Raw genomic sequence first — 27,779 nt, forward strand, 5'->3', positions numbered from 1 at the left:
AAAATGTGCCATTGCCATACATTACATTACACAGTAAACATTACATAGGCCATACAGTTAAAGTAGAGACTGAATGTACTTTTGTGGAAAACTAAAAATGACTTTTTACTATTAGTTATAGTCACCTGTTTGTTAACTGAACTTGCACAAAATAGTGGCCCTCTCATGAATTTCCTAGTGGTCGAACTGCAAAGGAAAAAAAAAATCTCTTGGCTCAAGCTTACATTCTAACAAAATGCTTTCCTAGCGTTGGAAACTGAGAAAATAAATGATAGACTATCCAGTAATAACTTAAAAATTATTATCCTTAGCTGGATATTTTTTTTCACAGCAGCTTGTGGTTTCTGGCACGATAAGAATTAGAATGATCTTTATTTGCCAAGTATGACAAAAACAAGGACGTTTGAGTGACTCAAACAATTAGCAAAGTGGATGCTTTTGAATCATAAAAACAATGAGTCATAAAAGGTTACCAGTAATTCAGAAATGCCAATGCATTTTTTTAAGGGTTGTGCAAGTGATGCAGAGTCCTCTAGCAAGTTAGCGCAGTTTCAAATGACAAAACAATCTGGTGGGCTGACTATTGTGCAAATGGTGCAGCAACAACACATGATCATCGTTAAACGCATCAAAGAATTATTGGAGGATTTGTTTTGAATATGGGTTCATTTCTTGAAGCTGGAGTTACAGCGACCTCTCTTGGCGAACCGCATCCTTGCAGTGGTTTGGCTTTAAAAAAAAAAAAAAAACCTTTGATGTACGCAGGCGGTAGGACTGAAAATCATTATTTAAAAAAAAAAATAAATACAAATACAGATTGATGAATGTGTTTTTTGTGTAATTGTTTACAGGGTAATGTGGAAATTGTCTTATTTTGGGGGTGTGCTTGTGTGCCGACGACCATTATGTCGCCTGGAGTTAGAAGACCAATATCCTTCTAAGCTATCCAACACAAAGGCCCATTTATATTTTATTTTTGTTTTTTTGCCATGTCATAGCGAAGTGAAGAATTCACACCAACAAACTTTATCACTCAATTGGACTACGACCCAGTCAGGTGATTCATTCAGGAAGTGAAACACTTGCTCTTTCCGACAAATGCCACGTGATTTGAAGCACGTTTTGGACTTTCTGTGTCAAATTGGCATCCCTGGAATAATAATAATAATAATACAGTATAGCAATAATGATAATAACAATATGGTAAATAATACAGTGATGCGTGGTGTTGGCAGCATCATGCTTTGGGGCGACGGATTTTCTTCAACTGGAACTGGGGGGGCCTTAGTCAAAGGAATGAATAATTAACAGTGCAAAATTCCATTCATTCTGAGTACAGAAGGTTCTGCTAAAAAGTAAAAAAGCACTGAAATCTCAGGAAAAGGCTACTAGATCAGCTCGAGCTTGTTTCGGGTCTCTCTGACGGAATTTATATGGTGACAAGTGTGCAGCGACTCGTGTTAACATGAGTTTGAATCTAATTCTGAACATAGATGATTTGTAGAGGTTATTGATCACAATTGTGGAAAAAGTTTTGAAACTATTATTTTATTGTCCGTTTATTTACACACACATATATATATATATATATAAATGTCAAAAGACTTTTGGACAACGGTGTGTAATGTATTTTTTATGTCCACTCTTTCTATCGAGATGAAATGTGTTGTAGTGTCAACACAAAATATGAGAACCTTTACCTCAGCCTGTTGTGTGATTGTAAAAGTTATACTAAAGTAAATACTTATGGTTGTACAAATGAGTTTTCACAGGTTTTGTCAATGATTAAAGAACAGTACTTTGCTTTCGTGGGAATTGAATGTGATGTTTGTTTAGGGAAGTGCCGGGTGAAGGTGCCGAGCTGATATTATTAAAAAGAACATAATGTACTTCTTTTGGAAGCGTTTCATACTTAATTCTTGTCCTTTTCCTGACAGTCAATGCGGTCAGACCTCGAGGTAAACATTAACAGGGTCTGGCCACAAATATTTTCTAGAGTTGACTTTCCCATTTGTTGAGATGTTACTGATTAAAAAAATAAATAAATCAGCTGATAACCTATTTTAAGAAGATGGGCTAAAAACTACCTAATGTAAGGATTTCCTCTTATTATGTGTATTTAGCTTCTGATTCTGGGTGTTATTGGTCACTGGAAATTATTTTTAACAATAAAAAAAAGCCTTTTCTTTTTTCTGGGACTGAAATAATGCCACTTGATTAGAGACCAAGTACCTAAATAGAACAATATTAACAAGACTGGAATTGATTACGTATCAAATGCGTGAGTGGATTTTAACTGAACCAAAATACTGGTTTAAAAAAAAAAAAAAAGAATGAATTGACTCGCGTAATCCCACAAGTATTCTGGATTCTAATGAGAAAATGTTGTCTCATAATAGGCGGCCTCAATGACTGTTTGGTCATGGCATTTTTGAAGAGACGGTGGAATCTAAGGACTAACAACAGTCTGTCTTGTGCACACAGTGGGGGGTGGGGGTGGGGGTGGGGGGGGGGGAATTGGTAGGTGTGGTCATGGCTGTTGATTACTTGCTGTGAGGTGCAGATGAGACAGAACAGGACTGATACACCGCAGAAAAACCGAGTTCTGGAGGAATTAAGACGGGAAGGTAGGTCTACGGCGGATACATATGCTTGTACTGCATGTATACCACGGTAGTAACACAAATCTGTCAAATCTGAAATTTATCTGAAATAGGCTTGTAGGACAATGAAGAAAGAAAAATGGGAATCTTTTTTTCTTTTTTGTATATCATAAATATGAAATCCAACCTACTAAATATGGTGGCCTGTAGGATTTTTTTCCCCTTCATATATTGACTTTACATTTAAATCATGTTTGATTTCAGATTATATCAATACAATAACAAAATCAACTTAAGTGATGAAGAAACCTGAAAGAGACATTTTGTAGAAATGTTGCTGAATAATTTTCTTCTCTTTTTATATCAAACAGCTACTGTGCTGCAGTTTGCCAGACTTCCTTAACAAGCTGTGCGACCAGTTTCACCATGAATATTTATCAGGTAAAAATCAACATTTGGAACTGGTTTTACATTGTCATCTTCATCCTGTTTTTTTTTTTTTTTCAATGAAATCCCAAAGCGATTCCGGACCGATTCATTTTAATCCCTTGCATTAAAGGTTTTGTTTCTAGGCACATTTGCTTGTCTCTTCTACAGCTGAACGCTCCCGCTTACGAAAACCACGGCTTTCAACTTCAGGAAAATAGACCACCGCCATACGCCCCGCACCATGCGATCTATCCTTCTCTCCCTCAAGCAACTCCAAGCTACGTGGCTTTCACTCCCAACCCCATCAACACTCACCATACCGTAGCACCTGCTCAGCCGCAAAGTACCCCACAAAACAAAGGTATTCGCTAAATATGGTTTTAGACATAATTTCCAGCACCACGAGGCAAACGTTTGCTTTTATGAAACTATCATGTGTAAAACAATTTTATTATCCGATGAGATGTTAGGTTTGCTTTGTTAGGTCTGCCTTGGCACAACTGTTTGATTACCCCTTAATGGGCACGGCGTGACGCACTTTATTATCTGTGACTCATACCTTAAGTGAGAGCCATAAAACTACAGAATTTTTTGCTTTTTGAGCGTCTCTGCATACGTTGAAAGTGTATGTGAAACTACAGTATGTAGTTCTAAGGGCTTATGTAACTGTGTTTACCTTGACTCCTCAATGTGGTTATGTTTACATGGTGACATAGTTCACAAACTATTTGTTTTTTTTTTTTTTTTGCCCTCATAGGACTAAGGAGGTGTCCATGGCAACGTATCTTGTGTGCATCCATATGTGTTGCTTTTGTCCTGGTGGTGCTAACCGTCCTATTGTGGTACTTCTGTAAGTCGCAATTTTATTCATCATATATTTCGGACTGTGAGCCACAACTTTTTTTTCCTTCTGGTAGGTTCAACCCCAGAGGCTTAAACAAAAAAAGTACTTCTACAGTTTCAGCTTTTGATTGAACACTTCTCTTTTACCCAATTAATTCACATTTACTGTTCAGGATTTTGGCGTGTGTGTGATGAGTTCCATTAAAAATGTTAACTGTTCATCTTTTCACTTCAACGCATTGAGCTCGGTATTAGACCTACTCTGGTCAGACACACACCGTCATCATGCTGAAATCGTGACGTCTTGCTTTTGTACTATTAGTGTTTCTGCGTCCGTCTTCTTGTTGTTTCCAATTATTTATTTCCAACAGTAAAATTGGCAGTTTTTGTTTTCACTTGTGTTTGTATCACTTTGGGTTTGTTAGCAGTTTGTAAAAATGCCAATATACCATTACCAATTTTATAAACTTTGGAAAGAAATGTGAAATTTGGGCAAAGGAGGTTTCTGGTTGACATTGACAATATGTTTACTGAAAGTATTTTCAACACAGCATCACTGTCATTACCATTGTCTGAACATAAATCTGTCTGCTAGTCTAATGCTATCCATATACAGTAATCCCTCTCTACTTCGCGGATCACCTATCACGGATTCAGTGCATCGCGGATTTCTGCCTCCCCCACCCCTAAAAAAACAAACCAAAGAAAAAAACGTCCGCATACATTAGTACAGCACTGTAGCGGGAAGCCACATTGATAGGGTATAACGCGGCATCCCCAGCAAGACGACAAGGACCTACGAAGCAAAAAGCAAAAAAAAAAAAAAAAAAACATTTACTCCTAATTCGCGGGTTTTCCACTTTTTGCTACGGGTCTGGTATCAGTTAACCACGAAAAATGAGGGATTACTGTCAAGGCAAAGGCTGACGCTTTTTCAGTCATTGTAAAACACCACACGATTATCCGTCCATCAATCCATCCATTTTCCGAGTCGCTTATCCTCACAAGGGTCGCGAGAGTGCTGGAGCCTATTCCAGCTGTCATCGGGCAGGAGGCGGGGTACACCCCGTACTGGTTACCAGCTAATCGCAGGTCACATAGAGACAAACAACAGTCGCACTCACAATCACACCTAGGGGCAATTTAGGGTCTCCAATTAATGCATGTTTTGGGGATGTGGGAGGAAACCGGAGCCCCTGGAGAAAACCCACGCAGGCATGGGGAGAACATGCAAACTCCACACAGGCGGGCTGGGATTTGAACCCCAGTCCTCAGAACTGTAAGGCCAACGTTCTACAGCTGCGTCACCGTGCTGCCACTGCCAGTTTAAATTTATATGACATGTACATTTTCTTTACTTCTTTACATTTAATTCTTGGTATCAACAATCAACTCTTCTTTTTTTTTTTTTTTTAGTGCGTCCATCTTCCATAGAGATGTTTTACAGTAATTTATTTGTCAGGCACTTTTCTCGTGTTGTTCTTCTTTCATTCCTTCTTTATTTGTGTGTGTAATTGCAGTCTACTTCCAGTGTGCATTGGGGAAGTCATGTGTTTATAGTGGCCATTGTCTACGTTCCTCCCAGTGGTGTGATGGAGTCGAAGACTGTGCCCATGGAGAGGATGAGTCCCAATGCTGTAAACACTTTAAACTCCCTTCACTCTTGGACTTCCAAACTGTGCATTTGCTTTGTTTAGCGAAATGGAATTCTCTCCATTTTGCAGTTCGTCTTCAGGGAAGCAACTTTGTGTTGGAGAGTTTCTCATCACACAACCAATTGTGGATGCCCGTATGTAGCGAAGGATGGGATGACAACTATGGGAAAGCTGTGTGCGAGCTGATGGGTTACAAGAAGTGAGCTTTTCTCAGCTATACTCGACTCACGCCCCAGTTCTTCAGTGCAGTTAGAGGACATGAGTTTCAAAAACAACACACATAAAGAAAGCAAAATATTTAGGTATTACCATCTAAGATGGGTCGCCATTTAAGGACACTGAAGACCCTTAATTTCATAATTCATGAAGAAGGGCTTCAGATGTCCAGCTAGGCCAAAAATGCAGCTATGATGCAGTGTGACTACCCTTCACATAACCTCCCATAATCCTCAAATCCTTTGTGCACCACATTTTTAGGTTTTGATTAATATCGTCGCACAAATGGAATTATTGTAAGTGTTAGGGACGGCACGGTGGATCAGCTGGTTAAGCGTTGGCCTCACAGTCCTGAGGTCCCAGGTTCAATCCCAGACCCGCCTTGTGTGGAGTTTGCATGTTCTCCCCGTGCCTGGATGGGTTTTCTCCAAGCACTCTGGAATTCTCCCACATCCCAAAAACACGCAATATTAATTGGACACTCTAAATTGCCCCCAGGTGTGATTGTGAGTGCAACTGTTGTCTGTCTCTATGTCCCCTGCGATTGCCTGGCGACCAGTTCAGGGTATACTCTGACTCCTGCCCGTTGACAGCTGGGATAGGCTCCAGCAGTCCTCGTGACCCTTGTGAGGATTAGCGGGTCACGAAATGGATGGATGGAAGCGTTAGTCAGGTTTGAGGTTTCAAGTTGTTGGAGGCAAGACGGTGAAAGAACCCAATTCGAGGGAAGCAGGGCGGCAGTGCTGCAATCGCCAAAAAGGATTTACAGTATTTGCAAAATCACAAAAGGCAGCCCAAGAGCATTAAAGCAAAAATAAAAATAAATAAACTCCAAAATCCAAGACTCAAAGTTACAAAGAAACACAAGGGAACAAAGAACTAACGACTAGAGGAAGATGACAGGACTTGGAAGAGTTAGCAACAGATGACATTCCACATCCTTTGTAAGATACTGTACATTAAAATTCATGGGACCATCAACACTTTTTTAAATTTAATACTTGACATGTGTAATGCTAATATAGTTGTTTCAATTAGTGTTATTCACAGCAGCATCTTTGAGTACCAGGTAATACAGTAGATAATAATCGCTACTATTATCACTGCAACAGTTGCAAAACTAAATAAAAACAAAGAGGTTGTACAAAACTCAGAAAGAAATCTATTTCTGTCATACTATAATTTGTCTGCTTGATCACCTTCCACACAACTTACATATTTCAGTCATGTGGCTAAGGCCTGTCGAATCCTAAAAAGTGCACCCCAACTGACGCATGAGCTCATGAGAATAATGTGACGGAATTTTTTTGCATTTGTTCCAGACTGTCTGAGTATATTCATTGCGTGAAAGTATATTTGTCCAACTTGAGTGACTGTGTCCTTGTGTATGGCCCAAAGGGAGGATTATGTAACCTACAGTCGAACAAACAGAGGTCGTCTAGCCTCAAATGGATTCATGAAGCTCATTCCTGGGAGTGATCACCAATCGAAAATACAGTTGCAGCTATCTCACAGGTTTGTCTACTAGCTAATGCGCAATCGCGGTTGAAGGAAATTGTTGTTGCTTTTTGGAAGTCACACAGTGAATTAAAAAATAATTAGATAAATACATTGGGAAAGCAAGAACAATACAGTGCCCCTCTTAATCTGTACTGTAGTGTAAATGACACAACAGCCCTGGGCCATCGTATCTACCGTATCTAAGATGCGTATCCATGTGAATATACATATATAGTATATGATTCAATATGTTTTCCGAAGTAATTTTTACATTGTCATCCTTTGCAGTCAACTTTGCCGAGGAGGTTTTGTTGGGCTCCGCTGTATGGGTAAGTTATTGCTTTAACTATTCCCAAATACTAAGCTATAGCGAATATGAAAGATGTACTACCCAACGACAACATAGAAAACTCATCAACTGTACAAGTAACACAAATAAATATCAGAGACGATCTACAAAATGTGTGTTCTCTTCCTGAAATCAGTGTTACTCATGCCATGTACTAATAGTGAGCTGTCAGGCCAAGCAAAGCCTTCTCCATCGACATTTACAACCTCTGACCTTACCCTCTTCACTTGAAGCCGGATCTCAACCCCCGACCCCTGAGTGGGTTTTCTTCGGGCCCTCTAGTTTCCTCCCACTTCCCAAAAACGTGCATTTATTGGAGACTTTAAATTCCCCTTTGGTGCGATTGTGCGTGAGACTGTTGTCTGTCTCCATGTGCCCCGCAATTGGCTGGCAACCAGTTCAGGGAGTACCCTGCCTCCTGCCCGATGACAGCTGGGATTGGCTCTGGCACTCCGCAAATCTTGTGAGGATAAGCGGCTCAGAAAATGGATAGATGGATGATTAGTAAGACACACAAACCCCATCCACCTTAGTGTGACAGCTCAAGGAGGAATGACTGGCACTAAGCTAGTTAATAGACAGAAATAACACATCGTTGTAGCATTTTACCTTTTTGCCTATTTCAATTCCATTTGAAAGCAAGACAAGTTGACCTGTTAAATGATCATTTCCGTCTTCAGACTGCGGACAGAGTTTTGCATCCCCCAGCAGTCGCATTGTAGGTGGTAAAGAGGCTTCTAACGGTGCCTGGCCATGGCAAGTCAGTCTCCAGCTTTTTAGTTTCCGACACACTTGCGGAGGTTCCATTATCACCCCGTACTGGATTGTATCTGCAGCGCATTGCTTCCAGGAGTGAGTTTTTACCCACGTCCTTTCTCTCTCTATTCTAATCTTTCTATGCCAGTAGATTACATTCAGAAATATGTTCAGACTGGTTATTTAATTTTATTTTTTCCTGAAATTGCAGTTACTCCACCCCATCATTTTGGACAGTGTACTCTGGCGACACAAGCTTGTCACGAATAAGAGTAAATGGCAACAAAGTTCACAAAATCATCAGTCATGAGAAGTACGACTCAAAAACTAACGACAATGACATTGCTCTTCTGAAGCTTAAAACAGCTTTGACATTTTCAAGTAAATACTGCAATGAAATCCTTCCTCGCTTCCTCGATTTAATTTCTGTACATGATCCAGTGAATTGTTTCTCCAACAGAGACAGTAAAGCCAGTGTGCTTGCCAAACATCGGGATGCAATTCTCAGATAGACATCCAGCTTGGATTACAGGATGGGGAGCTTTACAATCATCTGGTAAGAAAAACGTTGTCATTAAAATAAAAAAAAACCCACTATAATTTTCATTGTCCATCCATACATTTTCTGAGCCGCTTATCCTCATGAGGGTCACGGGAGTCCTGGAGCCTATCCCAGCTATCTTGAGGCGTGAGGTGTGGTACACCCTGAACTGGTTTCCAGCCAATTGCAGGGCACATCGAGACAGACAACAGTTACACGTACAATCACACCTAGGGGCAATTTAGAGTGTCCAATTAACGTTGCATGTTTATGGGGTGTGGGAGGGAACTGGAATGCCCGGAGAAGACCCACGCAGGCACGGGGAGAACGTGCAAACTCCGCATAGGCGGGGCCGGGATTTGAACCCTGGTCCTAAGAACTGTGAGGCCAACGCTCCAGCCAGTTGTTCCACTGTGTTGCCCTCACTTTTTTTTTTTTTTTTTTTTTTATTAAAATGCATTTTGAAACTAAATTACTCATAGGATTAAGATAAAATACTTAGTAATACTGTACAAGAATTCCAGAGAAAGAAGTTTGGCTAATTTGGTACGATTCAACTTCAAATGTGATTAAGTGGCAAGGCCAAGATGATATAGCATAATAGTGTTATTATTTGCTATGTAATGCTTTTACCTGAAAAGAAAATTAGTAAGTTTTCCTTGAATTTGGATTTTTTTCCACTGGGCTTGATATAATTGATGATTTTTGTGCTTGATTTAAAAATCATGATTCGTGTTAAAAACAAACATAAAAAAAAATCTAACAGCCATGGTGGTCAAGAGAAGGCTCTTGTTTCCATCATCCTTGAGCCAAGATACAGAGCATCATGGCGCGTGGTTGACTTCTCCTCAGGCCCGACCCCTGACAAACTCAATCAGGCCGAGGTGACCATTTACAGCAGAAAGGACTGCAATGAACCTCCAATTTTGAACGGGGCAGTTACTGAATCGATGATTTGTGCCGGCAAACTAAGCGGCGGCGTAGATTCCTGTCAGGTGAGTTTGGCTTTGCCGTCTTTGTCACGTTAACACTACCTCGCCGACTCGACATATTTTGGCATCGCTACTATATGCTGCAGGGTGACAGCGGGGGGCCCTTGGTTGTCAAAGAGGCAGACTTGTGGTGGCTGGCAGGGGACACGAGCTGGGGGATTGGATGCGCTATCAAGAACAAGCCAGGGGTCTATGGCAATGTAACCTACTTCCTTGACTGGATACATTGGCAGATGCAGGTACGCTAGCTGATTGGTCCAGTAATGAAATCAGTCTCGGAGAACACTACACAACTGCAGTGTTGAAAGAAAAAAAACCCCCCCAAAAAAAAAACCAGAATATAACTACAGTTAAATTAGACTGCTGGAAATCTTTTTAAAAAGTCAATGAAATGCAGGGTTAACAGCAAGATGTTGCTAAATATGAAATGAGAATATGTTTTACATTTCATAGTACGGCTGCCTTTTTAAAAGTCGTGCATTGTGGAGACCCATGACGACTGTATTATCTGGCAACATAACGAGTTGTATGTTTTTCCCCAAACTATGGGCAACACATTGTGTAAAATCTGTAATTATTGACACGATCTACATATTTATTAATGAGAGCATTCATGCCATGACTAGCAATTTATAGAATATTTCTTATGGTACCCAATTGAGAGATAGTAACGTGGATTATACGGGTATCCTTAATGCTTTAATTCTTTGATGTGATTTGAATAGATACAGTTCGAAGCTAGGACTGCAAGTTAGTGAGTAAAATGGAAATGCAGGATTCCTGAGAAAGAAATGATGTTAGAGCCATAATTTTAACATTTCTTTCATCTCTCAACAGACTAACTGACGGGGACGGTGGTGTACAGTGGCGCATTGCTTGGTGTGCTTAATTCATACAAAAACTTTGCACTTTGGAACGGAAAATATTGGTGAACACTGTATGTTTCTATTTGAACAAATGTACATGAATAAAGACTTTTTTTTTTTTTTTTTGCACAAATGAGCAAGTGTTCAGTGAGTTACAATGCTGCAAGATAGCTACCAAAATTTCCGGCCTACAGAGTGCACTGGATTATATGCCTCACCCTGTACATTAGTAAAGGAAATACCATTTGGTACGTACATAAGCCGCACCTGTGTAAAAGTTGCAAGTACCCACGTTGAAACCCACATCGAAACATGGGATATTTACAAAGAAAGACGGTACACAGAAAGAGTTTTCAAAGATTTAATTACTCATCTTATCGTAACATAGCAACAACACGGTAGCACGAACAGGGTTGGTTAAAACAACAACAACATACCAGACCCTCGTGAAGATAAGCAGCTAAGAAAATGGCTGGATGGACAAAATAAATACAGATGGGGGAGGGAGAGAAGGCAACATCACATAAAAAGGTGCATTTTAAAGGGGAATTCCGGTGGTTTGCATGAACAGTGTATCCGATAGGTCATGTCGTACGTACTCTATTTCGACAATGTGATGTTAAATCCTCTCTCACTTAATAGTGCTTTGAGAAGATTTTTATCGACAATTCCGAATTTTCAGGGGCGCTGCCATTTTCGCGAGTCACATGACCTATGTGCACAGATGTGACGTGTTACGTGCCGTTCCAAACACTCGATTAGATGGGACGCCATTTATGCCCAGCGTTGATTTCTCGGATTTATCCTCACCTGATGGAGAAATAGCAGTATCGGTTGATCGGGAAGGTGGAGGAATACTTCCATCCAGATTTGAACCTGTGGCTGTAAATAATGTTGAATATTCGGATGGTTCTTCGGGCGGAATGACACTGGACTCTGACCGCTCGGAGGCCTACGCGGACGACTTAAGTGCGTAAAATGGCAGCGCCCCTGAAAATTCGTAATTGTCGATAAAAATCTTCTCAAAGCACTATTAAGTGAGAGAGGATTTAACATCACATTGTCAAAATAGAGTAGATACTACATGACCTACTGAATACATTGTTCATGGCAAGCATCGGAATTCCCCTTTAAGAAGTGATTTAAAAGATGTCCCCAATTTTTTGTCACATCTCCTCGAGCAGGTCATCTCAAAAGTTGAGGCATTCTGATGGCAACTGCAGGCTCATCTTTAGTTATACAAGCCTTGACTTTGGAACAACCGGAAAACCTTCACCTGGGGCCGTGAGCTGGCTCGTTCGGGGTTGAAAGTTCGGTAAGATAGCTTGGAGCCAGGCCCACACAAGGTTTAAAAGTAGCCAGTTAAATCTTAAAATCGATTCTAAAACAAACTGCGAGCCAGTGAAGTGATGGTAACATTGAAGCGATAAGATGCAGCCTATTGGGTCCGGTGAGAAGCCTCCAGTAGGTGCCGCATTTTGAATCAGCTGGAGGCGAGAACGGGATTTTGAACTCAATAGATTGAGCCGGAGCCTTTTCCTGCTGCCTTTGAAGGAAAGCCGGCGAGTCACCAGCCAATAGCGCGGCACATGTAGAACAACAACCATTCGCACTCACACCCACGCTCGCAGAACGTATGTGAAACGTATCTGGCCTTGCCCTTTTACATATTTATTTTTCATACATCAGAACACAGGGGTTTTCAAAGGCTATCTGATTTATGAGGACTGGGCTAGTTAAGACTGAGGTCATTTCGGGAAGTATTTGTCATTGTCAAATAAAGGATGAGTGAGGCATCTGATGTCAAAGGTGAAGTATCTGGTTAATCAGTACACGTCAGTTCACAGTGACTGTTTTGTTCAGAACATTTCGATTTTCCCTGTGCGGTCTTTCTTATGTCGATGTATCACTGGTTGGTTGTATTTACATTTACAAAACATCATACATATAAAGGGAGTATAACATTTTAGTTTGTCAAGGAAGCTCTTTATTTTGCTGGATGATATGAGCGTCTCTTCTGTTTTCTTCTCTTGTCCCAGTCTGCTTTGGGTGTGGTTGTGGCTCTTTAGAGTGAGGACCCTTCCTGCTTCATCTCCAACTGTGCGAAAGTGTCTTTTGATGCGTCGGCGTTTTCTTGTTGCCCCTCAAATGACGCGTGTGGAGGAACGGGATGCTCCGGTGTGTTGGATACTCGAGATCACACTGATCCTAAATGAGCTCTCCTGTTAATTCAGAGGGTTAGCGTAGCCCGACCTTCAGCGTTTGAAGCGGTCTCTACTGCAAGTGTCGGGCAGAGATGGAAATGATTGCGTGTGTGTGTGTAGAGAGAGACTTTGCATACAGGTATACTGTACTGAATGTAAACTTCTTCCTACATCTATGTATAGTCATATATACTACAGTTTATATCTAGGTGTATGTATATATATATATATATCATCCAAGCTGCTTATCCTCACAGGGGTCACGAAGAGAGCCGCAGCCTATCCCAGCGAGCTTCGGTAAAAGGCAGACGATGCCCTGAACTGGTCTCTAGTCATTCACCGGGCAGATATCAACACCATCTCTGAGCAGGAATGAACCAAAGGCAGGTGTCTGCACCACTACACCATCGGTGACTCCTGTATTTATATATATCCAGTATGAAGACACAATAAGCAAACAATTATTCACGCTCACAAGGAAAATCCAGTCTTTAATCAACCTACTATGCATGTTTTTTGAACATGACCAGCAACTAGAGTACACAGAGAATGCCCACACCGGTACGGGGAGAACACGCAAACTCCACACAGGTGGGGGCCACGATGTGGACCTTGGTCCTCAGAACTGTGAGGCCGACGCTCTACAGCTGAACCACCGTGCCGCTCTGCTTACCAATCAGTCAATATTAAATTATTCTGTTAATGGTGTACCAATAACAAATATTATACAGAAAAAAAGAAAGTTTCTTTCGGGGTCGCCACAGCGTGTCATCTCAGATGAACGCATATATACGTTTGGCACAGTTTTTACGGCGGATGGCCTTCCTGACGCAACCCTTCTCAGGGAGTGGAGGCCCCAGTGGGATACGAACCCACAACCCCTGGTTTACCAAACCAGTGCTCTAGCCACTGAGCTACAATTATGGAAAAAGTACAATCACAGTTACGAGGCACAAAGTTCTACTCTTTGGTTGAAAATATGGATGGGTTAAAAAAATGTGTCTGAATAGTTTCATTTTGAACAAATTCTCACCAGCACTTTGCTCGTGTGATTGTGTGCGTGGATGATGGAGACAGAGGCTGCAAACGTTTTGCATACGAAACCAAATGTAGAGGTGCAGTTTGTGTGAGTATTTCAATCCTTCCTCCGTGTGCCACGTGCGTCTTCAACAAAAACCTCATGGTGTTCCATTTTGTCCAAAGACCATCGTCACTGCAACATTGTCGAATAGCCAATGAGCAGCGAGTCCTTGTTACTGGGCAGCTATGTGTTTATCCCCTTCTGTTCTTCGGTGAGGTCGATGTCACGCGTCAAACCTCATAGAATCTCAAATCAGCATGAGTCTTTACGACACGCCAGGGTACTGCAGTTGTGATGAACATCAGCACTCTCACTGGTTTTGTAGGTCAACCAGTATTAGGCTACGGGTGCGGGCCAGATCAGAACACATCTTGTGTCCTTGTGGCTTTGACTGTGTTGTGCTAACCTCAAATAGATGATGGGATTGTGAAAAAGAAATACAAAAACATGTCTTTTCTAATCAATAGTCACCATTTTTTAGTTTTTGGTATTTTTTCAAGGGCGCTTCTTTTGACTATACTGGCAAAAACTAGATTATCTATATATTAACAATGGGGACCAAATACAGTCTCTGCATCTTTATTTATTTATTTATTTATTTATTGATTGATTGATTGATTCATTCATTCATTCATTTATCTATTTATTTATTTATTTATTGTATTTTATTTTTTTTCCCCCATTATTTAATTTGTACTTTGCAGGGCATGGTAGAATTGTGCTTCACGATATGGTTTCTCGAATGCTTGGGCCGCACAATTTTACCAAGAAACTAAACAAATAGTTAAAAACCTCTCAGTGTGCACTTCAAAGTGAAAAGACATTTGGCTTCATGAATATCTCTCTGATAGTCTCAATCAAAACTCAGTATTTCTCTGTTATCTTACAATCATCCTCATCCTCATCATCATCATGATCATCATACACAGATGAGATTAGACATGTATATGATTAATATTATGCATATGTGCTATCTATCTATCTATCTATCTATCTATCTATCTATCTATCTATCTATCTATCTATCTATCTATCTATCCATCTATCTATCTATCTATCTATCTATCTATCTATCTATCCATCTATCTATCTATATCTATCTATCTATCTATCTATCTATCTATCTATCTATCGCTTGCGCGCGCTCTGCTCCTATACCACATTTGAGCACATGGTGGCAGCACTTGCATCGGCTTTTGCTCTACTGATGAGTAGAGACCAATTCGGTTTCAGGGAAGGGGTCTATCCGTATTCATCTGTTTTACCCTCTCCATTTAAAGACAAACTGTGTACAAAAATACCAATCCGGGGAAAGCATTTACTTTAGTACCCGATATGATTAACCGTGCATTTCTAAATAAGACAGTCAGTCGTTAGTAATAAACCGACAGTTTTGTAGCGTATATACCAAGTTGCAGACAAGAAACATCATCCTAAATTGGTGGTGTTGAGTTGCCCGAGGGAGGAGGGGGCTTGGGTTGGGGGGGGGGGGGGGAGTCGGATAGACGCAACACTCCCCAGTTAATGTTTTCTCTAACTCTTGCTCCCTTTACCGAGTTAAATGTTTCTTTCCCTCGAGATCTCTTTTTGTTGGTGACTGTAAAAATTGCTGTTGACAATTTTGTATTTAGGTCAGTGTGGACCCCTCGGGGCCTGTCAAACCACTTCCTCCTAGAGTCCCCATGATTGACACGTTTTCTTACTACAAATGAAGTCCTGCTCCTCTGCTTTTGAATTCTTGATGAGTAACATGTTATAAAATACAACACTAAACGCTGCTGTTGATGCATTCACGGTACATTTAGCTTCTCGTGTAGTTATTATATTACATCCCATTTAATGGCTGATACAGACAATGACTGCTGTACACTTGGATTTAATTTGGGTTGTAGCGCTTGTGTTTAAATCTCATTCTACGTTATGTACTATAAAACAAGACGGGCTCTTCGGGCACTTGTTTTGCATCACGTGACACATTCAGCAGCATGCTACCTGTTTGCTTGGGATGCTTTGTGCTCACATTGCTTCTTTGAGAAGGTGTGGTGATAATCGGCATCCTGTGCAAAAAAAAAAAAAAAGACAGAACTACCAGGACATCCTCTAAGAACATAATGCCTGTCTTAGACACTGGGCATCTGTTGGCATGTCCTCATGATACACGGGATACAAGGTTGGGGTGGGGGTGACGTGAGGAGTAGGACGAGGGACGGAAGGAGAGGGAGGGGAAGGAGCTTCAGGGGAGGATTATGGGGGAGCAAGGGAGGCGGCGGTGGCGGGGGTGGGGGTGTGTGACCTGAATGCTCCATCCGTAAAGCCATTTTCATCTGTACTGGCCCTCTGCCTTGGACGCCCACTTGAGGTCACACCAACTGGGTGATGTTCCCTTCTGTCCTGTCTGTAACTGTGGTCTACTTGAATTGTCTTAGTTTAAAAGGTTTGACACTCAAAAGCAAATCATCACAACCAAATAGAATTAAAACAAGCATTCTTTGTTTTTATTACAGAAGAATAACCGTACACTGTCACCAGAAACGCAATTGTGATCCAACCCTTCGACTGATAGGGTGCGGTCCTCACCCTAGGTTCATGACATTTGTCCTTCATGTTTCTTCTCCTGTCGTTGGCCTGTTCTTCCATTACAGGGTTTAGCAATTCATCCACATGCACCCATCTTATCTAATATTTCATTGTTGTGGATATTTAGTTATTTACTTTTCTCATCCTGTTTAGAGTTGGGGCTTTGTCTATTGTATTATTTTCTCTCTCCCATCTAGAAACTGCTTCTTTTTGACTGATCGATTTTGATTCTCAGTAAACATCAATTATAATTCCAAGAAACCACAGTGAAAAATTAAAAGCTCCACCGCGACACAATAAAACTGTTCCGGCGTAAAGGGGATACAAATCCACCATTCTGCTTGCAGAAAATAAATAAATAAAAATAAATAAATAAAGCATGGGTTAAGGTTAGGAGTCGGGTGGGTTAGGGTTAGTGGGAAACATATTAATACCACCATCAAGTGTCATACCTGTAAATATTCTAAAATAGATATTGTAATGAAAAATACATATAACATTATTCACTTCAATCTCCATCCAAAAAAATAAATATGAATGGAGATCCATCCATGCGCAAAGTTGCGGAACTGTCATTCGACGACATCCAAGTGGTCGCCATATTTGCTGCATCCCCTGTCTGTGACGTCACCCCCCAACGTTCGCCATTGAAAACACGTTGTGGCCCCTACCGTAGGACACGCCCCTTCTGACATGGAAGCTCTTTTCAAAGAAGAGAACATCACACAACCGAGTGAAATTACCGGGGCAATATTACCCTATTGTTTCGAGCCATATTCAGATGATATGCAATCACGGTCAAACCGCCTCCCCGTCCGATCCACTTCCGCGGCGGAGATGAGCCATCGCGGGCCGACGCAGGTCGGGGTGGCTCATTTACGGCACCGAGGTGGCTTATCATGGCACCAAGCCGGGCCGCTTTACGGAGTTGCTCACAGCCGCCACCGTCTGCGATGAACAACACCGTCGAGCCAGGGCGCATTACGGCGTTGTCGTCGCACCCGGCTGAGTGCAACATTGTCGGCAGAGTTCTTCTGAGCTGCCGCCATCCGTGAGCCTGACGCGCAGCCTTCACTGGCGAGGCGACGCAGCAGCCTTCGCCGGCGAGCCTGACACCGTCCAATCCGCACATCGACACATTTAGCATGGCTGTTATACGTACGCAGATCTTTTGTTACGTTATGAGAGACCAATTAAGTGGTCCGCCCCATACTATAATTTTTTTTTTTTTTTTGTTAGATGTATACACACCTACCTGTCATTTGGAACCCACAATGCTCTCGTCAATGGCACCCATGCAATTCATTTTTCATGACGAACCGGGTGTCTTGCAAACTTATGAAGGGTAAATCCATCCTCTCGAGTGTTCAAGTAATGTCCTGCAATGCAACAAGCCGGCATTTTGGCTAACACGAAGGAACAACGAGCTACCTTCCTGGAATCAAAACTAATAGAAACAAACAAGTCCATTTGAGGGCGGTCCTGGCATGTACGTCACTTCCTGCTTCTTCTCGAAAACAAATTCCTCGAGAAGATTTTCATGGCGGGAGTTACAAAAAGCTGTATACGTCAAAATCATTGTTTTGTGGTGGAAAAAAACGCATGGGTCCATGTCAGGTGCTGTTTATTTCCCATTAATAACATACTAAAAATCATGCATTTCATGACAGTGGCACTTTAAAAATCAGGTTTCCCCCCTACAGTGGTAAAATAATAGCATCAAGTGGCACTGCTCCAAGCTATTACCAACTGATCTAAAATGCACTGCACTGTATGAAGAATTGTATAAAAAAGACAGGTGCAAGTTTGACATAAACAAGGTTAGTATCACAGTGAAAAAATCTTTTCTATTGCTCCTGATCCAGGTTGGTGATTATTCAATTTGTGGTAATTCCAAGAATTCAATTTCTAATCGCTTTGCAAATGCTTGCAATGACACAGCAGGTGCCATAACAGTGAAATGTTGTTAGGGGTTGTTTTTGAGATTTCTGTTTCTGTTCTTTTCTAGGTTTGACACTTGGCACTCCAGCAACAACCATCAATAAAGTTTGTGCTTCTGGGATGAAATCAATCATGATGGCAGCCCAGAGTCTAATGTGTGGACACCAGGTAACTAAAGCCCTTGTTCGTTTGTACATTGACCAATCTCATTTGCCTTCAATGGCCTGGGACCTAAAGAATGTACTCCATAATTTGGGGCTTTTTAATCGTTGTCAAGAATGTGATGGTGGCGGGAGGTATGGAGAGCATGTCCAAAAGAAGCTTTTAGCTTGAGATGAGACTTTTCACTCTGTCAGCTTTGAATTGTATGTTAGCAGTCATCTTTTATGTGTTCCACAAATAAGAGAGAGGATTTTCATGGCGGGAGTTACAAAAAGCTGTATATGTCAAAATCATGGTTTGCGGTGAAAAAAAACGTATGGGTCCATGCCGGCTGCCGTTTTTCATTCATTCATTCATTGTGTACTGGTGTGTGTCCTGGAAAAAGTAATATTGGAACAGCGCGTATCCTGTCTTGGGACTATGTGGGAATCCCAATATCACATGGTGGAGAGGTTCCGCTTCATGTCGTCAGTCCGTCAACAACAACAGCAACAACAGTGGATGATAACCTTGTTGGGTAGGATTTACTTTAGCAATGATTTATGTTTTCCTTTTTTTTTTTTTTTTTTTTTAAAATCAGAGATTCTACGTCATTGTTAGTGATCACAAGTGCCTCCTTTCTTTCTTGTGTCCTATTCTCCACCATTGTTGCATACATAGCATTGAATTCTTATTCCTAGTTTTCGGTGACTCCCTGTTATAATGTCAAAGCGTCACTTCAGGCCTGGCATTTAAACTACAGTATTTCAGTGTCTTTGTATGCATGCACTCAATTTTGGAAACAATTCAGTGTTTATAATACATTTTTAAGCAACATTAAGGAAAAGATTCCATATGGATGGGCCTTAGTTCCTATTATTTCTCTCCCACTGAACAGCATTGTTGCATTTGCATACTTTCTCACCACCACGCTCCTTAATTACGGTGCAATGTTTTGCGCAAGGTGACTTCTATCTTCTGACAGGCTTTCTGTTCAGCACACACTTAAGCTTCTGTGGGGCAAAGTGCCAGCACTGAGGCCAGATGGGTGCTCCAGTCTCTACCTGCCACCCGGCGCCGGTCCCCCGACACTCCACTCTTGCCATCTGTGCCGACCTGGCCCGAGCTGTCAACAGTTCAAGAGCAGGCTGTGGCATGCCCGGCTGTTTTGTGACAAGTGACACCCCAGCTGAGCAGAGCGCTAAAATGGCGACGCCAGCAACAGCAAGGCTAACATCTGTGCTTCCCCGTAGGAAGAACACTTTGCATGGAAGTCAGCCACTGTGATGTTGTCTCAAACTGAGCGACAGACGGTGCTTAACGTTCTGCGTGGAATCATCTGTGCCGGACTTGTAAAGGCCTGAGAAGACGTCACACAGGCGTGCACGGATTCAGTGGAACATAATGCTTTCTCAATGCCACAAATATGTTTTGGAGATTAAACCCAGATTACAACACCGTAAACAAGTCATATTTACAGATTTAAGTAGATCACAGGAATTTGATACTGAAAGCAGAGCTCACTGGTTACACACCATATAATCCATATTTGATTCAGCAGAATTTAAATCAATTGTTTTGTTTGTCAGAGTGAAATGCTACTTCCATTGATTAACAGCGAGGCTACTCTTTGCCGTCTCCTTGCGTGGTTTGTGGCTGCTGATTTTTCTGTCACATCCGCCCCCTTCTCCCGTTATGCTTTATACAATGTTTGGCAATTGTCAGGTGCAGACCATAATTGCCACTATGCTGGTACATCCTCTATCCTCCCCAGTTGAAACACAGACTTTTGCGTGTGCATTCTTGACAAAGAGGGAAAAGGGACAAGATGGGGGCAGTGTGGAGAAATGGGGGGGGGGGGGGAAGGAATAAAAGGACTTCATGCATTTTTATGACTGCAAAGATAAGGTCACTCATGTGCTGTGGTTACTAAGCAACACTGTCACCCCATGTTGGACAGTTACAGACCAGAGGAGTAAAACTCAAAGATGTTTACTGTTGCTCTGTGATTGGCAGAGAACGAGTCTTGTGCTTGCCACTTACACAATGAGGCTATGATATAAAGTACAATGACTCTGCTGCCAATGTTAGCAATGAATTGGTTCAAAATGTTGTCTGTAAAGAAAAATCCTCCAGCCATCCATTTACTGACCCGCTTATCCTCAGCGGGAGAGCTGGAGCCTATCCCAGCTATCTTCGGACAGGAGGCGAGTTTCACCCTGAACTGGTTGTCATCCAATCACAGGAGCTATATCAATAAACACACATATTCGACCCTGTCTTAAAGGTTTACTCTGGTTCATATTTATTGTAGTGTAGTTCATTCTTGTGCAATTATATACCACTGTAAGATCGATGAATACAATTCTAAACAGTATGAAAAAATGCCTGAAAATTTTGAATGAATCTGATGACTGCTGCAAATCCAAAAGATGGATTTTGCAGGGTTTCATAACGAGTTGGACTTGCCCTGAAGAGCTATTTTAAAAATGTCAACTTTGTCTGATGTGGGAATCCTCAGCGGCCAGAAATTGTCACTGGAACTTATTTTAGTAGTTTTTGGGCATTCCCCCACCATGGTAACACAGAATTTTTAAACAAATAATTCCAATCCGAGTCCTGCCGAGACACATATGGTGATACCGCTTTTGAGATTGATAATAAAGACATACAATTATATGAAATAAATTAGCAATAGTAATATCTGCTCCTTTCTAGAGCATGCACATAATCGCTAAGTGCCGTGGGTGTTCCACTCCTGTTCTGTAAGTGGCAGTAAATGAAAACTGTGTAGTATGCCACAAGGAGCAACCCTTCCTACCCCGGAGCTCATTTGGATTTTGTGGGTCACTGCATCACATGGGCCTGATGGTAAAGGAACTGCAGTCTTTGAGTTGGGCATTATAAGACCTAAATGCTAACACTGCCAGACCAGAGAGCTCTGGTCAAGTTTTTCTCTTCTATTATTTAAGGATGTGCATTGTTGTGATACACCCATGTACACACATCAAACCCTGGTGTCAAGGACGGGAGTGCATTGAGTCATAGGATGCAAAGTAGTCAATGAGCAGAATCAATGTATGGATCCTTTAAGATGAGCCATCAAGGAGTTCTCTGTTCCTTCAATAGGTTGTTATCTTATGAAGGAAGCAAGGTGTTGCAACCAGTGAATAAAACAAAGAGGTTTTTCTGCATTTTTAACTATGAATCTGATAGGCATCCGCTACCTGAAAAGAATTACTTCCAACACTCGGGAGAGTAGCTAGTCTGAATTCATAATAGTGAATATCTCTTCCAGTCCAGTAATCCAATCTTCAGAAAAAGGAAAAAAAAAAGCAAACAAAATGAATTTCCTTGTTCTATGTTTAAAAAATTAACATTGTATCACAGGGTTTTGATTTGTCAGGAATATTTACCATAGAGCTTGGCTGTTCGCACACCGCTGAGGGTGTAAACATAAAGATTAAGATTATGTTGTAGCGCCGAAGAAAAGAAGTCAGAGGTGGAGTGTCGAACACAGGAACAAACCTTGTTTTATTGGAAGACATCAACAGACTACTCGCATAACGGCGGGAACTCACTACTTCCTCACTCCGAAAGTGGAACAACAAAAACAGTCCGTGCGGAACCCAACAACCCAACTCGAGGTCCCATGGGTGAATTATGTAAACACCACACAACCCCCCCCCCCCCCCCCCCCCAGAATTCACGCATAGTCAAAATCCCCGTGCCGTGGAGGGATGATGACCCGACCCTTCATTGAGTCAAGGGAGAAGGGCCCAGGCGGGGTCGAGGGCACCCCGCCAGGTGCAGAGGCACAGGGCAAAGGGGTACGACCCCGGTGCGGGGGGAGGGCAAACCCCAAAGGCTGGGCAATGTCCAGGTGCGCAGGTTTGACCATGTCCATGGAAACACTCAGGTCTACCGCCAATGTCCACGAGCAGGCTCTTATCCCCGCGCTCCAGGACCCTGAACGGGCCGTCGTATGGGGGGCGCAGGTGTCCACAGTGGGGATCATGTCGAATGAACACAAAATCCGGAGAGTGCAGGCAACGGGGCAGCCGGGCAGCTGGGGTGCCATGTTGTGACATGTCAACTGCCGCGAACTCTTTGGCGGCCTCCAGCAGGGAGGACCGTTGCCTGGGTGCAGACCAAGACGCCGTGGCGTCCCGGATGAATTCGCCGGGCAATTCGCGGCTGGTCGTAGAGGAGCTCGGCAGACGAGGACATCAGGTCCTCCTTGGGGGCGCACCTGAGGCAGAGCATGACCCACGGGAGCTTATCCAACCAGTTGCCGTCCGTCAAGCCGGCACGCAGGGCTGCTTTCATGGAGCCGTGGAACCGCTCGCAGAGACCGTTCGCCTGGGGGTGATAGGTGGTAGTCCGGTGCAGCTTGACCCCCAAACTCTCAGCGACCGGGTTCCAGAGTTCAGAGATAAACTGAGGGCCACGGTCAGAGGAAAGGTCGGACGGGGTCCTGAAGCGTGCAACCCACGTGCCGATGGACACCCGGGCCACAACCGTTGACGTCGTCGAGGAGAGGGGAACGGCTTCGGGTCAGGGGGTCGTCCTGTCTACCATGGTGAGCAATTATGTGAAACCATGCGAGGGAGGAAACGGACCCACCAAGTCGACGTTGACGTGGTCGAACCTCCTCTCGGGGACAGAGAAGGGCTCTAAGGGGGCTTTTGTATGGCAATTCACCTTAGCACACTGACAGGCCACGCACGAGTCGACCCAGGTCTGCACATCCTTCTTTAGCCCGCGCCACATGAACTTCTGGGCCACCAGCCTCGAGGACGGTTTCCACCCAGGGTGGGAGAGGTTGTGGACCGCCTCGAAAACAGCCCATGCCAGTTCGCAGGGACCAGGGGCCGAGGCTGGCCAGGCGAGAGGTGGCACAGCAATGTGATGCCCGTGTCACCAACAGCGACTTCCTCCAGGCGCAAACCCATCTCAGAAGTCTTGAGGGCCTGCACCCCGTGGTCCGAGGCCTGGTCTGCGCTCATGCGGGAGTTGTCAAGACCCAGATGCACAGTGCCGACGACCGCCCTGGAGAGGCAGTCAGCAACCACATTGGATTTGCCGGGGATATGTTGGATGTCCGTAGCGTACTCTGAGATGAACGACAGGTGGCGTTGCTGGCGAGCAGACCATGGCTTGGCCACCTTGAACATGGCGAAAGTGAGGGGTTTATGGTCCACATATGCCGTGAACTTACGGGTTTCCAATAGGAACGGAAGTGGCGGATCGCCAGCCGGAGGCCGAGGAGCTCCCTATCGAATGTGCTGTATTTGCGTTCCCTGGGGAGGTGCATCAGATGTTCTTCCTCCGAGGAACTGGCGACGAGGATGTCATCCAAATAGAGGAACACAAATGGCAAGAGTCTGAGCACAGAATTCATTAAACATTGGAAAGATTGGGCCGCGTTTTTGAGACCAAACGGCATCCTCAGAAACTCGAACAGGCCAGACAGTGTGATTATAGCCGTCTTGGGAACGTCTGAGGGGTGCACGGGAACCTGGTGACACCCGCGCACCAGGTCGACCTTGGAGAACAGGAATTTTTCCGCCAGGTGGGCCGAGAAGTCCTGAATGTGTGGAACAGGGTAGAGGTCGGGTGTAGTGGCCTCGTTAAGGCGGTGGTAGTCACCACATGGTCGCCACCCGCCACTCGGTTTAGGGACGATGTGTAGCGAGGCTCCCGGGCTATCCGAGCGGCGGACGATGCAAGGCGCTCCATGTTGGCAAACTTGGACTTCGTGACTGCTCGCTTCTCAGGGTCAAGCCGTCGGGCTCTAGCGTGAATCAGGGGGCCCTTGGTCTGGATGTGGTGCTCGACCCCCACGTTTAGTAGCGGCAGAGGAAAAAGTGGGCCATGTCAAGCCAGGGAACTCACCAAGGAGGAGCTGATATTTGACAACACAAGTCCACAGTCTTTATGCCATATGTGCGGATAGGGGAGCCATTAGCGGACAGTAGGGGTGGCCCCTGAGTCCCGCCAGCGGCGTCATCTGCAGTGGCGGTCAGGACGCTCCTCTGGGCGCCGGTGTCGCACAGGAATTTATGCCCGGAAAGGGTGTCCATGACGAAGAGCAGCCGCTTCTTCCCGCCCGTGCTCACTGCTGCTATGGAGCACGGGCTTTGCCGTTTCCCCGCCGTGTAGTAGTTGCAAGGGGCGCGGCACCTCTTCGCACAAACCTGTGCCAGCGCGGCCGTCGGTGGCGATGGGGCCCCTGCTGGATGGCCCCCCGCTCGCTCCCGGGGGCGAGTAACTGCGTTCCGGGGCCAGCACCTCAGGGGAGAAGCGCTGGGTGGCCAGGAAGAAATGGTCGGCCTCCTCAGCCAGAGCCCGGGTCTCAGTGACCGTACTGTTACCGAGCGCCGTCTGAACATGCGGCGGCATGTGTCTGAGAAACAGTTCTATGAAAATGAAATTGGGCTCCTCCGTGCCCAGCAGGTTTAGCATCATTTCCATGAGTTCGGAAGGTTTGCTGTCCCCCAGTCCATTAATAGCCAAAAGGCGTCGGGAACGCTCTGGCCGTGAAAGCTCGAAAACCTTGAGGAGGAGGAGATGTGATGAAACTCACCGCTCTGGCCGCCGTTGTGCTCCGGAGGGCTGAGACAACGTGGTAATAACGCGTGGAATCATCCGAGATCCCGTGGAGGGCAAATTGAGCCTCCGTCTGCGCGAACCACGCTGCCGCGGACATCTCCCAAAACTGGATGGGGGTTGACATGTTCGGTTCAGTCTCGGAAACGCCGGGACTGACGTCAGGGTCACCAGTGTAGCGCCGAAGAAAAGGAGTTGGAGGCGGAGTGTCAAACACAGGAACAAACCGATTTTTAGACGACTTGCATAACGGCGGGAACTCAACTACTTCCTCACTCCAGAAGTGCAACAACAAAAGCAGTCCGTGCGAAACCCAACCTGGTGAATTATGTAAACACCACAATGTCCATTTATGAGATGACTTGGTAGCAAAAATTGGCATGAAAAAGTCAAAATAATACATTGGAACCTCTAAATCAACCAAGGAAATAACATTAAACTGATGAGATGGAAATAAACGTGACGCTGCAGCAGTGGAGTAGTTAGCACGTCTGCCTCACGGTTCACTTGCGGTGTGAAGCAGAGTTCGCATTTTTCTACTTGTGCTCGTGAACTTGTGTGGGTTTTCTTCCTGTGATGATTTAAAAGAATACATGTTGGGTTAATTGAAGATGCTAAATTGTCCAGGAGAAAAAGCTGCATCTTACCCCAGGTCAGCAGGAAAGGCTGAAGCTCCCCTGTGAACCGAATGAAGATAAGCGGTATATAAAATAGATAGAGGGATGAATTGAGTGCATTTGTTGCTGAGTCAAACTGTTTTCCCACCAACGTTGTAGTTTTAACTGGCGTGAAACTAAGTATAGAAAAGTAGTCGAGCACAATCTAACAATTTCCAAGGTAATGTTAGATGTCAAATTTATATTAGTTAATCAATATTAATAATGAATGGCAAAACATACAAGGCGTGACTAAATGCTCCATTATTTGCTGGCAACAGTATTGGGTCCTATATAATACACAAATGAACAAATATTGAGAACAAAAAAAAAAAAAAAAACAACTGTGGGCTTGACTGTTATCATACGAGTGAAAATACAACACTTGACTTTCGACAGGCAAATCAAATAAGGGAACGAAAGGAAGCAGGTTTTGTCCATTTCATTGCTTTGTGGGGAAAATGTCGACTCATTAATTGTGATTGGAAATTTACTCCCACTTTCTCTTCAGAATTTATGGTCAAGGAGAAGCAATCATCGGTGGTCTAATAAAATGAGGATGTACAGCAATGTTGGATGGCCATTTTTCCGTCTCTACCTCATAATGTTACTTGAATTATTAACATGCCTGACTTGAATTGCAGAATTCCCTCTCTTACGCTTTTCCTATAATTGGTCATCTTTAAACTTTGTGAGATGTATATTTATTAGTTCTTTCTGAATATATTCAAATGACTGACAAGTAACTTGTTACTGAAAGCCATAGAGCTACATCGGGGCAGTGGGGCTGTGTAGTTAAGTTTTTTTATCATCCCCTCATGTCTTCTAGTTAAGATCACATATAGTGTAGTACATTGCACACTTAATGATCTATTGTAACATCCACCAGTTAGAGGAATCATTCTAATTATGATCACAGTGAAATACAAGGCCTTTCCACGACCATCGAAATTATTTCACACATTTGTTTTGTAATAATGTCAACATTTTTTGGGATATTTTCCTAAATTGAAATCTCTTTTGCTCTACCCCAGCCATTTGCAACCACTGTGCTGTAACAGATCAGTACGGGTTAATTATCCAATTTAACTGAATTTGTCTGAATTAATATTTGTTACAAATATACAGTGCCGTGAAAACGTATTCACCCCCTTCCAGATTATAAAGGTTTCGAATCGTCAAACCACTTATGATATCACTCAGAGACAACCCAAGGAAATACAAGATACAGTTTTCAAATGACAAATTTATCAGATGCATCAGACACCTCATCTGGCTCCTCTCAATGTGGAGGAGCAGTGGCTCGACACTGAGCCCCTCCCGGATGACCGAGCTTCTCACACTATTTCTAAGGGAGAGCCCGGACACCCTGGGAAGGAAACTTATTTTGGGCGCTTGTATCCGGGATCTTGTCCTTCATCATCCGTCATCTCGTGCCCTTAGGTGCGGGGAAGAACATAGATCAATTGGTAAATTAAGAGCGTCACCTTTGGAGTTATCTCCCTCTTGACCACAATGGACCGATACAAAATCCGCATCACTGCAGACCCTTCACTTGGCCACTCCAAAACCCAAATCATTTTTTTCAGCCATTCAGAGGTGTACTTGCTGGTGTGTTTCAGATAGTGGTCCTCCTGCATGATCCAAGGACACTTGAGTTTGAGGGCATGAACTGTGGGCCTGACATTGTCTTCTACGATTTTCTGGTACACAGCAGAATTCATTGTTCCATCAAGTTGTCCTGGTCCTGAGGCAGCAAAGCAGCCCCAGACCATCCCACTGCCACCACCATGCTTCACCATTGGCATAATCTTCTC

General features: G+C 43.5%; 1 protein-coding gene across 3 annotated transcripts; it reads left to right on the forward strand.

Moving 5' to 3' along the window:
• Positions 1-1,963: 1,963 nt before the first annotated feature.
• Positions 1,964-11,246, forward strand: tmprss2 (transmembrane serine protease 2). 3 transcript variants are annotated; one of them, XM_061803416.1, is made up of 14 exons: positions 1,964-2,092; positions 2,975-3,044; positions 3,201-3,393; positions 3,790-3,882; positions 5,396-5,512; positions 5,600-5,729; positions 7,145-7,261; positions 7,535-7,575; positions 8,276-8,447; positions 8,563-8,732; positions 8,812-8,907; positions 9,745-9,887; positions 9,971-10,123; positions 10,722-11,246. In XM_061803416.1, exons 2-14 carry the CDS (start codon positions 3,030-3,032, stop codon positions 10,728-10,730), a joined length of 1,449 nt encoding a protein of 482 aa, XP_061659400.1. In that variant the 5' UTR covers positions 1,964-2,092; positions 2,975-3,029; the 3' UTR covers positions 10,731-11,246. The 3 variants fall into 3 exon arrangements, with proteins under 3 accessions (XP_061659400.1, XP_061659399.1, XP_061659401.1); XM_061803415.1 differs by lacking the exon at positions 1,964-2,092 and adding an exon at positions 2,567-2,627; XM_061803417.1 differs by lacking the exons at positions 1,964-2,092; positions 2,975-3,044; positions 3,201-3,393; positions 3,790-3,882 and adding an exon at positions 5,087-5,154.
• The last annotated feature ends 16,533 nt before the right edge of the window (positions 11,247-27,779 follow it).

This window comes from Syngnathoides biaculeatus, chromosome 18, assembly GCF_019802595.1.
Source record: "Syngnathoides biaculeatus isolate LvHL_M chromosome 18, ASM1980259v1, whole genome shotgun sequence".
In the NCBI taxonomy this organism is placed as follows: Eukaryota; Metazoa; Chordata; class Actinopteri; order Syngnathiformes; family Syngnathidae; genus Syngnathoides; species Syngnathoides biaculeatus.

Bases quoted from the DNA above. Each gene is read 5' to 3' on its own strand.
- tmprss2 (XM_061803416.1), top strand. The intron at 3,394-3,789 runs GTATTCGCTAAA...TTGCCCTCATAG, and splicing joins AAGTACCCCACAAAACAAAG to GACTAAGGAGGTGTCCATGG. The intron at 3,883-5,395 runs GTAAGTCGCAAT...GTGTAATTGCAG, and splicing joins CGTCCTATTGTGGTACTTCT to TCTACTTCCAGTGTGCATTG.